Below are 15,656 nucleotides of genomic sequence, written 5' to 3'. Positions count from 1 at the left end.
AAGTTTAAGACCATCCTGGCCAACATGGTGAAACCCCATCTCTACTAAAAATACAAAAATTAGCCCGGCATTGTGGTATACATGTAATTCCAGCTACTGGGGAGGCTGAGGCAATAGAATTGCTTGAACCTGGGAGACAGAGGTTACAGTGAGCCGAGATTGCATCACTGCACTCCAGACGGGGTGACAGAGTGAGACTCTGTCTCAAAAAAAAGAAAGAAAAAAAAAATCAGTGTAACAGGAAGTGGCAGAGAAAGTTACTATTTTACAAAGGGTTATCAAAGACTGCCTCTATTCTGAAGTTACGCCTGAACAGAATATAAATGAAGAGAAGACACAGCTCACTCAGATCTGGAGGAAGAATGGCAAGGAAAGGGAATTAGCAAGGACAAGGCACTATGTAAGGAACATGCTTGGTCCATGTGAGAAACAGCAAGATCTGTGTGTCTGTGGATTGTGAGTGAAAGGAAAGTAAAAAACAATGACATCCAGAAGGTGAAGGGGAGAGGATTGCTTGAGCCCAGGAGTTTGAGGCTGCAGTGAGCTATGATCACAGAACTGCACTCCGGCCTGGGCAACAGGCTGTTAATAGAGACAGGAAGACCCTGTGTCCATTAAAAAAAAAAAAAAGAATGACTGTTTGGGGTCAGATCAGACAGTCTTGTTAAGTGATGGAACGGACATTCATTAGCTTTTATTCTGAGTAAGATGGGAAACTAACAGAGCTTTCAGTAGAAGAGTGACAAAATCTGACTTATATTCTGAAGGGAAAATAGATTGGAGTGGGGCAAAAATGTTAGACCAGTTAGAAAGCTACTGAAGTAATCCATGGGAGCAGGGATGACGGCTAGCACCAGGAAAGACGCCTTGTAGGTCGTTAGAAAGTATTCACATTATAGATATACTTTAAAGACACATCTGATAGGATTTGCAAATGCAGTAAATACAAAGTAATTGAAAGAGAGGAATCCAGGATGACCCCACGGTTTCTAGCATGAACACATGGGAGAATGGAGGTCACTAATACTGATATATGGAAGCATGGAGGAGATTCCAGTTTAGGGTGGTGATGAGGGTACACATGGCTGGGAATCAAATTCAAAGTTCTGCTCTGAACCTGTTTATCTGGAGATGATTTTTAGGTGTCCAAGTGCGTATGTCAAGTAGACAGCAAGATATTCAACTCTGGAGTACAGAAGAGAACAGAACTTGCCACAAAAATTTTATATGGGCTAAACATGGGAGATAGTACAATCCTACAGAAGAAAGAGACTTTAGCTGTCTAAATCTGACCTCAACATTCAAAGGAAACAGAGCCCTCAAAAGACTACTTCTTCAAGATCACCTAGTTGGGTAACAGTGTCAGAACTAAGATTTCTCCCAATCTCATGGTGCCCTTAGTGGAAGGAGAAATATTATCTCTAAAACCAAAATAATTTCTTAAATTATTTAAAAAACACAAAGGGCAAAAAAGTATTATAAACTACTACTGAATTTTGTAAAAGCTTGAAACATATTCTGAATAATTTATTAAAACTAGATTTTTCTGCACTGAGGTATATGAAAAACCATAAACATTTAGCTCTGTGGGATTTTCAAGCCCAAATGCATAAGGCATGATCTAGTAAAAAACTCTGATGCCCTTGAATGTCCCTGTGAAATACATACACCGGGCACCTTCACTAACTGGTAGGGTCTGGCTGTACATAGCTCACTCTAGGGATGGGGTGACAAATACCTTTCATCTCTTTTGACAATTTAAAAGGATTTTAAATATAAATTCCTTTTAAATTTAATTCCCAATTTCAAAGGGCAGAGGCAGGAGGATCACTTGATCCTGGGCGGTCATGCTACAGTGAGCCATGATCACTCCACTGCTCTCCAGCCTCGGTGACAAGTGAGACCCTGTCTCAAAACTAAAACTAAAACAAACCAACAAACAACAACAACAGGTACTTTAGAATGGCTACCAGGAACACCGCCTTGAGGTTTATGGGGTCACTCCAGGCTCCCTAGGAAAAGGTACTGTGATCAATAAGATGTGTTCAGTATGGAGTGTTGGTGTGGATTACTGTGTATGTGGCACTGAAGCAACTAAAAAAAGCTCTAACATTTAATGAAGAATTATATTATGGTTATGCTTTTGCTACTGGCTTTCATTTAAAAATTAGAGGAATGGTTATACTCAAATCTGTCACAAAGATATAAAAATTGGTGTTTCAAACCATTGGAAATTCATACATAGCATTTTTAAAGTTTAAGTAATTTTTCCTTTTGCCAGTTAGTAGCACATTCAGAATCAAATGTCAGGTCTTTCCGAGGCCAACCTCAAATTCTTGATAGTCTGGAATCAAAACAGACTTAAAGCTGGAGCAAAATCCTCCAGACAATGAATTTCCAAGACTCTAGCTCCTCTCTCCACAGAAATGGCTCAGATAATCTTTAGAGGTCTTTCAAGGGCACTAAGCCCATAATATACATTAAAATGGAATTGTCAAGAAGGTGTCTGGGGATCCATTTGATCTCCAAAAGCCTCAAGTTTCTTTACCAGTTACCACAGAGAGGAAAGACAGGGCGGGTCAGGGGCCATTTTACCCTGTCTGCCTAACTGAGCAATGGGTAGCTAACTTTGACTTACGTTTTTTTTTCTTTTAAGCACTACATTTATAAAATAAGATTTCAGTCAACCAAAATGTATAGAGAATTAACACCTTTTTACTCACACTTAGATTAATAATACCATTTTACAAGTATAAGTGAAGCTTCTAATGTATCCCTCCTCAATCATACTTTCTTTTTTCCCTCATTTCAAGTGGAAACCATTGCAGGAAATTCTCTTATGGTCTTAATTTTTTTTCAAAGGAACATGTAACCAAAAGACACAATATGGTAAAATACATTATTTGAAAGTAAAATGAAAAAAAAATATATGAGATTACTTTTTAGCTGTGGAACTCAGCCCTGCGGGAGTAGATGGTTGTTCAGGATCCTGGTTAACAAGGCAAGTTGGAAAGGAGCAGCCATCACCTAGACTAGAATTAAAACAAAAATTTAGAACTGAACCATACGAAAGACAACAGAGTGAAACCCTGCCAAAATGCTGATGTCTGAGAGTAGAACATGCTATACTATAGGCAAAAAAAAAAAAAAAAAAAAAAAAAATTGTGTATTAGACATTGAGTTCAACATAGTGTTCAGGAAGATGATGAATTAACTGACTTCTACGTGGTATTACAGTGAATCACAGAACAATACTTTTAAAAAATAAGAGTTCCTACACAGAATTGCAAGTCTATGGAACTAGAGGGTTTTCCTGAAACTACCTTTTGCTGTATTATTTTCATTACTTAGAGCCTGAAAATTTTCACAAAAGAGTACCTTGAAAAAATGGGTAGCAACCAGTACTTCTTCTCATCACCAAAAACTTGTCGCATGTTTTTACTGAAACCCAAGCTGAATCCATTCTTATCTGTTCCATGTCGAAATACTGGACTTCTGAATGCCTCTAAAAAAGATGGTAAAGGAATCACATGAGTAAAGAATGTATTTACTAGTAATCCTGAATATTTAGCAATAACTGAAGTAAATGAAGAAACTGCAAATCAATGGCTAGCTGACTGTGAGTGCTTATGTGCCTATCAACACCCCTGAAACATAGGGTGTCCATTCTGTTTTAAAATATCATAAGATGTATCTATTTTAATTGTAAAATACGCCTTTTTATGATAACAGTATATGTGCACTGTAGAAAATCAGAAAATACAAACTAGCAAATAAATTAAAACTGCATCTTCTGAATCTTTTGAACGATAGATAAATGAATGGATCCACAGATATAGATATACAAATCTACAGGTGTATTTTTTAAAAAAAACCAAATGAGACAATGTTTTACATACATTCCACTTGCTTTTCAGTAAATCCTTTTTTTTTTTTTTTTTTGAGTCAGGGTTTCACTCTGTTGCCCAGAGTGGAGTACAGTGGTATGATCATAGCTCACTGTAGCCTCGAATGCCCAGGCTCAAGCAATTCTTCTGCCTCACCCTTCCAAGTAGCTGGAGTAACAGGTGCCATGCCACCATGTCTGGCTAAGCATTTTCCAATTTCATTGAAACTGGTTCTCATCTAATACAATTTTTCCAGCTGACTATAAAATGTACTTTTGAACTAGTCTGTCCAAACCAGGATCCAGTCCAGAACCATGTACTGCATCTGGTGATGCTCATTCTGCATATGAAAGCTGGTTCACAGAGGCTCTGGGACTTGCCTAAGGTCACACAACAAACACACACAGAGACTTGAATAAGGTCATCAACATTCCTTCAAAAATACATTTTCTTCTTGAATCATGCTGAAATGCAAAATCTAACATTTTATTTTTGGAATATGAACATGGAGGTATAATGATTTTTCTCCATTATATTAAAAAGGAAAGTCTAATCAGCAGAATTAGGCACTATGAAAAAATGTGGTCATTTGCAAGATCCTTAGCATTCTTCATCCCAGGATATACAGTTTTTTCTAAAACATTTCATAGGACCATATTATCCAGGGGAAGTCCTTTCAGTGCTACAAGTTAAATCTAGAAGTTTCCAGAAGTTAAAAACCTCTAGAAACAATAAATTTACTTTTGACGAATTATAATTTAACTGCCTAACACATAATTTGAAATAAAATTACTGGGCTTAGAAATTACTTTATTTTATCAGTAGTTTCACCCTAATAGTATTTGGTGTAATGATTTCATTTCAGAATTCTGTAATGTTTCATTTCAGAATACTGAAAATGAACACTAATTGACTACGCACTGTAATTAATCCTCATTGCATATTATAATAACCGAAGCTCACAGCTTGGAGTGTCCTTTATGATCATAAGCATTTGTGGTCCTGGTTGCATTCTCAAACTCCTAACTTTGGCCTAGAAACTCTACATAGCTTAGTCCTTGATTGCCTCTCAAATCTCATTAATGTATTTCTCAATCTTTAGCATTCTATGCTTCAGCCACATGGAGTGTTTCTCAAATATTCCTAGTTTTTTTTCTCTTTTCCTGTAGGGTCTTTTATTTTCAATTGAGGTGAAATTCACAGAGTGTAAAATTAGACTTTTTAAAGTGTTCAACAGAATGTAATATATTCACAATTTTGTGCACTTCCCACCTATATCAAATTTCTAAATATTTTCATCACTCCAAAAGAAACTCCATATCCATTAAAGCTGTCACTCCCTACTCCCCCATTTCCTCATTCCCTGGTAATCACTAATGTGATTTTCCTCTACAGATCTACCTATTCTGGATATTTCATAAAAATGGGAATCATAATATGTAATCTTTTGTGATTGACTTCTTTCACTTAGCATGTTTTCAAGGTTCATCCATGTGTATCAGGACTTCATTCCTTTTTATGGTTAATATTCCATTGTATAGATATGCCACATTTCTTCCATCCTTGGATGGGCATTTAGGTTGTTTCAACCTTTTGATTATTGTGGGTAGTGCTGCTATGAACACTAGTATACAAGTATCTCTTTCAGTTCCTGTTTTCAATTCTCTTGGGTATATACCTAGGAGTGGAGCTGCTGGTTCATATGGTAATTCTATGTTTAGCTTTTAAAAGAATTGCCAAACTGTTTTTCACAGTGGTGGCACCATTTTATATTCCCACAAGCAAAGTAGGAAGGTTTCAATTTCTCTACATCCTCACCAAGACTTTTTTAAAAAAAAATTGTAGCCATCCTAGTGAGTGTAAAGTGGTACCCCAATGTGATTTTGATTTGCATTTTCCTAATGACTAATGATGTTGAGCATATTTTTCTGTGCTGGGATTTATCAAACAACAAATAAATGATGGAGTGAGACTTGAATGAGGTCATCAACATTCCTTTCATAATACTACATATTCTTCTTGAATAATGCTGAAATGAAAAATCTAAAATTTTATTTTCCCCATTTGTATATTTTCTTTAGAGGAATGTTTGTTTAAATGTCTATTCAAATTTTTTGCCAATGTTTTAACGGGGGTGTTTGCATCTTTTTGTTGTTGAGTTACAAGATTTCTTTGCATATTCTGGATAGTAGGGCCCTTATCAGACAATGAATTGGAAATATTATTCTCCTTCTGCAGTTTGTTTTTTTACTTTCTTGCGTTTTTTAATGCATGTAAGTTTTTAATTTTGATAGTGTAAGTTTCCTATTTTTTCTCTGTTGCTCATGCTTTTGATGTTATATCTAAGAATTCACTGTCATATTCAAAGTCCTGAAGATTTATCCCTCTATTTTCTTCTAAGAGTTTACAGTTTTAGCTCTTTCATTTAGGTCACTAATCCATTTTGACTTAATTTTTTGTATGATGTGAGGTAGGGATACAAGTTTATTTTTTGCCATGTGGATACTGAGTTGTCCTTGTGCAACTCAAAGATATTATTCTTTCTCCACTGGATGGTTTTGGCACCCCTGTCAAAAATCAATTGGCTAAAGATGTATGGGCTTATTTCTGGACTCTCAATTCTATTTTATTTGTCTATATGTCCATCCTTACGCCAACACCACACTGTTTTGATTACTGTATGTTTTATAGTAAGTTTTGAAATCAAGAATGTGAGTCTTCCAGGTTTGTTCTTTTTTTGGTGAATACTGTTTTGATTATGTGAGGCTTCTTGCCATTCCACATGAATTTGAGAATTGGCCTTTCCATTGATGCCAAAAAAAGCCATTAAAATTGCAGTGAATCTGTAAATCACTTTGGGTGGGTAGGACTGCCATCTTAACAATATAAGGTCTTCCAAGTCCATCAACATGGGATGTCTTCTTTAATTTGTTTCAGCAATGTTTTGTAGTTTTCAGTGTGCTAGTAGTGTTATATGCACCTCCTTGGTAAATTTATTCCTACCTATTTTATTTGTTTAGATGCCTTTTCAAATAGAATTTTCTAGATTTCCTTTCTGGGTGGTTTATTGCTAGTGCACAGCAATATAACTGATTTTTTTCCATACTGATCTTAAATCATGCAAATTTCATATTTTGCTTATTAGCTAAGCATTTTTATTGTGAATTCCTTAAGGTTTTCTATACATAAGATCATGTTATCTGTAAATTAAAATAGTTTTACTTATTTCTTTTCAATGCCTTTGTTTCTTTTCCTTGACTAATTACGCTGTCTATAACTTATGTACAACGCTGAACAGAAGTAGTGAAAAGGAGCATCCTTGTTTTGTTTCTGATCTTAGAAAGAAGGCTTTCAGTTTTACACTGTTGTGTATGATGTTAGGTGTAGATTTCTCACAAATGACCTTTATCTCCTCATCAGGTTGAAGGAGTTCCTTATTTTTCCTAGTCTAAGTGCAATTCTTCTTAATCTTGAAAGGATGTTGGATTTTGTCAAGTACTTTTTCTGCATTAATTTTTTCCATACTGATCTTAAATCACGCAAATTTCATATTTTGCTTATTAGCTAATCATTTTTATTGTGAATTCCTTAAGGTTTTCCATTTTTATTTCCTTTATTCTATTAATGTGGTATATTACCACTGATTGATTTTCATATATTAAACTCTACTTGCATTCCTGGGATAAATCCCTCTTGATCATGGTTGTGTAAGCCTTTTAATATGTTGCTGGATTTGGTATGCTAATATTTTGTTAACAATCGTTCCATCTATATTCATATTGGTTTATAGCTTTCTTGTGATGTTTGTGTCTCTGGCTTTGGTATCAGGGGAATGTTGGCCTCATAGAAAGAGTCAGAGAGTGTCCCCTTCTAATTTTTAGCAGAGTTTGAGAAGAAGTTAATTCTTCATTAAGTGTTTGGCAGAACTCATCACTTAAGCCATTTTGTTCTGGGCTTTTCTCTTTGTTGTGAGTTTTTTGGATTACTGATTCAATCACTTTACTTCTTACAGGTCTGCTCTGATTTTCTACTTCTTCTTGAGTCAATTTGGTAGTCTGTGTGTTTCTGGAAATGTGTCCACTTTATCTAGGTTGCCTAATTTTTTGACAGACAATAGTTCACGGCATTTTCTTAGTCTTTTTATTTCCATAAAGTCAGTAGTAATGTCCTTACTTCCATTTCTGATTTCTGTGATGAGTCTTCTCTTTTTCTCTTGCTAGCCAAGGGATGTCATATTTGTTGACTTTTTTAAAAAGAACCAACTATTGATTTTATTGTTTTTCTATTTTTTAATACTCTACTTCCATTATCTCCTGTCTTTATTATTTCCTTCCTTCTGCTGACTTTGGTTTTACTTTGCTCTTCTTCTAGTTCCTTAAGGTATAAAGTTATTAATAGAGGTATTTATTTTTTAAATATAGGTATTTACAGCTCTACATTTCCCTGTAAGCACTGCTTTGGCTGCCTCCAATATCTGTATGGCTTTTAAACATACATGTTCTGGCTTTTTCTATACCTGACTTCTTAGGTTAAGTACTTTTTGTTGTGATAAGCTCTCCCCTGACCACTCATTCTACATAGGCTTCCTTCCACCATCCCCATCCTTTTATTCATACCTCAGCATCTTTTTATTTTCTTCAAAGCACTTTGCATTTTGTAATCACTTTTATGTTTGGTTATTAATTTTTGTGCCCCTCACTAGACTGTTTTGCCCCTGCTCACTACTGTGTGTGTGTGCGCACGTGTGTGTGTGTGTGTGTGTGTGTATATATATGCATATATACATATAAGAGACAATCAATATATGGAATGAGCAAACCTGTATGTGTCTAAGCGACATATCAAAAAAATAATGAGGAAAATAAGAATGATTTTTACCACTTCAGGGCAGGTTGGCATTTAATCACATAGCAACTGTCAATGAATGTTGGTATATGTACTTAAAGTTCTGTCAACTACAATAATTGGATACTCACCTAATGTAGATTTATTTTTGCTGACTAGCCAACAATGATAGCCAAACAGAGAAGACAAGCTGACAGAAAACATAGCTGCAGCAAAGAATAAAAACATAATATGGAACTTGGCTTGAGTATCAGGTAGGCCATTCTATAAAGAAAGGAAGAAAATAAAATGTTTTGTCAAAGGGATATGTATTCCCCTACTTTTATAAGTAAATTAGTAAGATTTTTTTTGCTTAAAATTTTTCTTAAATTTAATATGAAAAAATATGTGGCTTTATTGTTAAAAGTTTAGGAAAAATATGTATACATTTTGTCAGATTAAATGTTTACCAGAATATGTATATGAAAATGATATTGAAATTTGGAATATTAACTTTTTTTTCATAACCAAATCATAGAAAATTTATGGTAGTATATGTATAAACTGTAATAGTAAGAAGCAAGATAAATGGAACTATAAAATGTAGTTTTAAATTTATTAACAGAGTATGTTTTGTTAACATACTACAGAATCACAAATGTTCAAAAAGTTTCATTATAATGCCAGAAAATGAAGGCTAACTGGCACAACTTGGTTACTATCCTTATTGATGTTTTACGTTACTACAAACAGCATCATCACCTAAATGAATACATATAACAACACATTCACAATAATGTTTCAAGCTATCTTAAATAATAGGACCACAGAAAAGATCAACACCAGTGCATAACACCTGTCTAAAATAAATCTTAATATCCATGGGCTCAAACAGTCCATCTCAAAGAAAACCAGTTAGACTCTCCTTGTTTATAAATCCAAAGAGACCTGGAATGGCTCTAGAATGGAGGGGATGGGGCTATGGACACACAGTGAAGCACCATGGCTGCCAGGAGGTGGCTTTTCCTCACGTTTCAATACCCTGGAGTACCTGACCGATTGACACAGGTCACAAGACCTCACTGACAGTTTTCAACAGCAGCAGCTTTTTTTTTTTTTTTTTTTTTTGACAAACAGTGAAAATTCTGATCATTCCTTTTCAAATATATTTGTGGTTTGAAACTAAAGTCATCCGCAGGAAGGAGAAGCAGTGAGGTAATGTTCTCCCAGACATTCAGTAGGGATCATTTTTCAAGCTGGACACTGAAAGACTCCTTGAACGCTAGCAGCAGGCCTCTTCACTCATTTCTTTCTATGCTTAGCAACAGAACTGGCACATAGGAGGCATTCCATAACTCTTTGGTATTTAATTTGGTTCAGATCTCACATAAGTAATCTAGCAATTTAGAAATTCTTATCATAATAGAGTTATAATTTAATGAAAATAATAAATCAATCCTGGCAGCAGATAAATTGATTTTTTACTGTCATTTGGTGTTCACAAGGAGGACCTCTGGATATCTTAAATCCTCAATGTTAATTTCTTTTTGCCTACATTTAAAATATATAGTGTATAAAGCCTAATCAAGAAATACTGAATAAAAACTCAGGACATTATAGGCATAATAGTTTAAAAAATAATCTTCTTAAACATAAAGAAAATACTTCTATTTTTAAATCCTGAAAAAATCTTATATAGTCAGCAATTCTCGTTATTCGCAGTACGTATGTTTTATAAAGTTTCCACAAACGTTGAATTTGTGAATACTGAAAAACTGCTCCTAGGGAAAATACAGGGTTAGGTTTCTACGAACTTCTGGTCACAACATCTTTGACAGCTGATCAATGCGTAACCTTGTTTTATGTGTGTTTCTGCTTAAATGAACCTTATTTAATATACATTATTGATTTGTTAATATAGAACTCATAGCTAACAGCACTGTAACGCATGCCTGAATTAAGCTTATCTAATACATGTATTTTCTCCATAAGACACATCAGTTTTCTTTTGCTTAGAAACATTAGACCACACTTTAGCACTACACTTGAAGACCTTTTTTTGACAGCAAAATCACCAACAAAAAGCACAAAAATGGAAAAAAGCATGGCACTAAATAGACTGTGGAAAGCACACTTGTTTACAGTATGAGAGCTGAAGCAAGAAGGCAAAAGCGTCGTCTTGTTCAACCTCAGCTGGGAATGGGCACGGGGGCAACTCAATGTTTTTGCCACTCTGCACATGCCTGCAGATGACGAAAGCTGTCAGTATTGATGTGGGGGTTACAATTACATTTTAGTGAATTAACAAATATAGAATCTGCGAATAATGAGGACTGACTGCATGTCAATGAGCTCTAGTCTATAAAATCTCTGTCTGAAATAATTCTGTCCTGCAAAGCCTACATTATTATTGTATACCAAAAAAAGAGTTACCGAGTTAATGACTTACTGTCCAAAATTTGATAAAATACTGTAAATCGGTTGCCGCAATAAAAAGGCAGTAGAGCAGAGAATAAGCCAAGAAAAGGAGAAAGAACTTATAATTTGAAAATCCAACACAATTGTTCACCCTGTTAACAAAACAAAAACATTTCCAGTGAGTTTTACATCTTCAACCTACATGTGCATATGCTCAAGCAAGTGTTCAGCTTCCTCTCGGTTTTAATTTATTGGCATTTCTTTAAATATAACTCACAATATTTCTTCATGCATACAATCATTTAAAAATCCATTTCACTAAAGAGAAATTTGCTTCCATTTTTAAAACATGATATTTAATATTGCTTTAGCCAATCATAAACAGTGTAACTGCACGTCATGTCAAATTACGCAAGTATGCACATCCCTCAAAGCACAGAGCCCATTAGAAACCTCATCAGGCCAGGCAGTTTAGGTGAATTTACTAAACCCTTCCTCTATGCTATCTTTGGGTTTGATTTCCAACTATGATTAATTAAGTTAACATTTTTCAAGTGTTCCCAGATTAGATGGAGTATCTTCACAGATTACTCTTTGCATGCCATCACTGAAGCAAGCGGACTGTCAAAGCATATTAAATAGGAGCTTTAAGAAAAGAAGTAGGCCAGGGAGTTAGACAGCCGGGTCAGAATGCCCATGTAACACTAAGTAATGATGCGGCCCTGAGGAAGTGAAATCATCAATTAGAATTTCATTTCTTTATCTGTAAGTTAAACACTCTGAGGTCATTTCCAAAAGTCGGCTCTAAAAATGCTATAATTCCAAACATGGAAATTTATAAATCTCAGTTCTCACTCCAAAGTCGTTATCTGAGGGGGGATAACTCAAACTACTGTATCAATAAACATAAGTACAACTACAATTCATTTTTATAGGCTCACTTTCCTTTTGTTAAGATTTTCCTTTTTTAAAAAAATTATATTTTATTTTACTTTAAGTTTTGGGATACAAGTGCAGGTTTGTTACATAGGTAAACGTGAGTCGTGCGGGTTTGTTGTATAGATTATTTCATCACCCAGGTATTAAGCCTAGTACCCATTAGTTGTTTTGCTTAGCCCTCTTCCTCCTTCCACCCTCCTCCCTCCAAAAGGCCCCAGTGTGTGTTGTTCCCTCATCTGCGTCCATGTGTTCTCATCATTTAGCTCCCACTTATAGGCTTATAGGCTTATAGGCTTATAGGCTCACTCTCTTTCTATCAAATTTTTGGTTTCCTTTTCTTAAAGACAAGGGCATTACTGGATGACCTTGTGTCAATGTGATACAACACCCATGTGGAATTGGCTAATACCTTCATGGGTTGGGTAACTTCTTGGTTAACCAGTATAATGAACCTATTAAATAGAACATACACGTTTCCTTTTCCAGTGTTCAGCCTATTGCATAGAACACACACATATTGTTTCCTTTTCTCAAATGTCCTTGTTCCTGTTCTAATGTAGGTAAAAATCACCTCACCCTCCACTGACTTAGCTACTAAGATGAAACACTTTTCTCTCTAGATTTGTAAAAACGAAACCATGTTCATGTGAAAAAAATGTTTTTACATCATATCCCTCAAAAAATATGAGGTAAAGGGAATAGCATTAGATTTAGTAATTTTTAAACTTAAAGGTCTTTTGGGTGCGGTGGCTCATGCCTGTAATCCCAGCACTTTGGGAGGCCGAGGCAGGCAGATCACAAGGTCAAGAAATCAAAACCATCCTGGCCAACATGGTGAAACTCTGTCTCTACTAAAAATACAAAAATTAGGTGGTCATGGTGGCATGCGCCTGTAGTCCCAGCTACTCGGGAGGCTGAGGAAGGACAATCACTTAACCCAGGAGGCAGAGGCTGCAGTGAGCCGAGATAGCGCCACTGCACTCCAGCCTGGCAACAAAGTGAGACTCCCTCTCAAAAAAAAAAAAAAAAAGAAAAGAAAGAAAAAAAAGAAGCCACAAATTGTGGGTGCACATTGTATGGAAACAGTTACATCTGCATCTCTAGAGGTTCCAGTGGGGGGATGCAAGCCAGTTGCTGAGGTTGTCTTTTATGGTGTTTGAATGGAATCTGGCAGGAAATAATATTGTAAACAATGAGTCTAGTCTAATTGTATCCTGTCTCAAAAGGATACAGGATATTCCCTTTGCATACTTATGTTGGTTTCAAGGGGAAAGAATGCGTAGGCAAAAGCTGAGGTGCTTTAACACTTTGGACAACATGGGTGGGCGCGGTGGCTCACACCTGTAATCCCAGCTCTTTGGGAGGTTGAGGCAGGCAGATCACCTGAGGTCAGCAGTTCAAGACCAGCCTGGCATGGTCTTGGTGAAACTCTGTCTCTACTAAAAATACAAAAAATTAGCCAGACATGGTGGCGTGTGCTTGTAGTTCCAGCTACTCGGGAGGCAGAGGCAGGAGAAGCGCTTGAACCCAGGAGGCTTAGATAACGCCACTGCACTCCAGCCTGGGTGACGAGCAAAACTCCATCTCAAAAATTAAATAATAAAATAAAATAAAAATACAAAAACTAGCTGGACATGGTGGTGAACGTCTGTAATCCCAGCTACTCAGGAGGCTGAGGTAGAAGAACTGCTTGAACTCGGGAAGCAGAGGTTGCAGTGAGCCAAGTTTTCACCACTGCACTCTAGTCTGGGTGACAGAGTGAAATTCCATCTCAAAAAACAAAAAAGACTTCAGACAACATAGTTGTAAATAATGACTTGTGGACTAGGAAGAGATTGGAAGGGATAGAAGAGATTGTTTCTCTTCCTGAAGGAATAGAAGTAGCTTTTGTATTAAATAATAGAGTATTTTTATAGAAAGAAAATGATTTTGATCACAGATTTTATAACAACTAATTTAGCTTTGCTTAAGAGGATGGTACAATTTGCCATGTTAGAGCTAGGGACACAGGAGGTCAGTAAATAAAGACCATGTATTTTAGAGTTTAATATGTATATACACAGAATATGTGTGTGTGTTTGTGTGTGTATATGTATATAAAATTAGAAGAAATATAGTGACATTTATTTTGAATAATACCTGTCTTCGTAACAGACAACTTTTGGCTAGACATTTTAACTGCCTATTGCTTTATAGACTCAATTTGAAAAGGAAGGAGACTTCTTCTGAATCTATTTCTCCATCTAGAAAAGGAATGACTTCACATGGAGAAACAAAACGCGTTCTAGGTAAATATCCTTCTTACGTTAAGTTCAGCGTAAAACACAGCTGTTGGTCCTGTTTCCAGGCAATTGCTTTCTGACTTTAAATTGGAAAAAGAACATAATACACTGGAAGGAGTGTGGCCTTCGAAGTAAAAAAAAAAATTTCCTATGAAACTTTGAGTCCACTCTTTCTCTTTTCTGAACCTCATTTTTTTTCCCCTGTAAAATGAGACAAATATCCAGGAGGCAGAGCTTGCAGTGAGCCGAGATCGCGCCACTGCACTCCAGCCTAGGAGACAGAGCGAGACTCCATCTCAAAAAAAAAAAAGATGAAATAAAATGAGACAAATAATTTCTACTTCTTTCTGTCACTGTTTAAAGTATTACAGATTATACATATGGCCTCTAGAACATAATTGGCACTCAATAAATGGAAGCTCAAATAATTTGTTTTTGTGTTAACCTTTGGCAAGCATTATTAATATGATATAATTAATTAACTAAAATTTTACACTAAAGGAAAAAATACTTTGATAGAAAATCCAATAAAGCAAATACTATGGAATCTGTTTTAGTTAAAACACAAGTATGAGATTGATCCCCGAAATTCTGGTGGGTAATCTTCAGTGGCCAGAGCAGAGACTGAGAAATCATTGCAAAATGGAGAGGTATTAATGATTCAATGTGTCAAATGTTCAAAGCTGACAGATACTAAGGTCAAAAGACCTGTTTAAAACACCTGTATAAAAAGGCTGCCCCGGCCGGGCGTGGTGGATCACGCCTGTAATCCCAGCACTTTGCGAGGCTGAGGCGGGCAGATCATGAGGTCAGAAGATCGAGACCACCCTGGCCAACACAGTGAAACCCAAAAATACAAAAAGAAAGTAGCCAGGCGTGGTGGTGGATGCCTGTAGTCCCAGCTAGTTGGAGGCTGAGGCAGGAGAATGGGGTGAACCCAGGAGGCGGAGCTTGCAGTGAGCCAAGATCATGCCACTGCACTCCAGCCTGGGCGACACAGCGAGACTCCGTCTCAAAAAAAAAAGAAAGGCTGCGCCTGGGTCTGAAAACATCCTAGAAGTACTATAAGTAACTGTCATTAGACGAATACATTCACACAAAGCCTGTAGAAAAAGATTTTTTATGTATTCATATAGAAACATTTCCAGAATATATTAAGTGAAGAAAATAAAAAGAAACGGATTCAGTCAATAATGTAGTCACTTGTACTAAAAAAAAAAAAAAAAAAAAAAGAAGAAGAAGAAGAAGGCGTCTAATTAAAGACACAGGGGGAGGGGGAACACTTGTTGGAAGAAGAAAAAAAACA

At 36.1% G+C, this 15,656-nt stretch overlaps 1 protein-coding gene across 1 annotated transcript in view; it reads right to left on the bottom strand.

Annotated features, from left to right (window-relative positions):
- ZDHHC2 (zinc finger, DHHC-type containing 2) overlaps positions 1-15,656 on the bottom strand; it is a 54,630-nt gene that overhangs the window by 18,451 nt on the left and 20,523 nt on the right. Inside the window, exons 6-9 of the mRNA XM_011979583.1 lie at positions 11,161-11,281; positions 8,864-8,996; positions 3,379-3,505; positions 2,940-3,032 (exon numbers count right to left, since the gene is read on the bottom strand). Of these exons, the coding sequence (XP_011834973.1) occupies positions 2,940-3,032; positions 3,379-3,505; positions 8,864-8,996; positions 11,161-11,281 (474 nt within the window). The remainder of the gene's footprint in view (positions 1-2,939; positions 3,033-3,378; positions 3,506-8,863; positions 8,997-11,160; positions 11,282-15,656) is intronic.

This window comes from Mandrillus leucophaeus, unplaced genomic scaffold, assembly GCF_000951045.1.
Source record: "Mandrillus leucophaeus isolate KB7577 unplaced genomic scaffold, Mleu.le_1.0 Scaffold204, whole genome shotgun sequence".
NCBI lineage: Eukaryota > Metazoa > Chordata > Mammalia > Primates > Cercopithecidae > Mandrillus > Mandrillus leucophaeus.
Note: the sequence above shows the minus strand (reverse complement) of the source record. Positions and strands in the feature narration are given on the sequence as shown.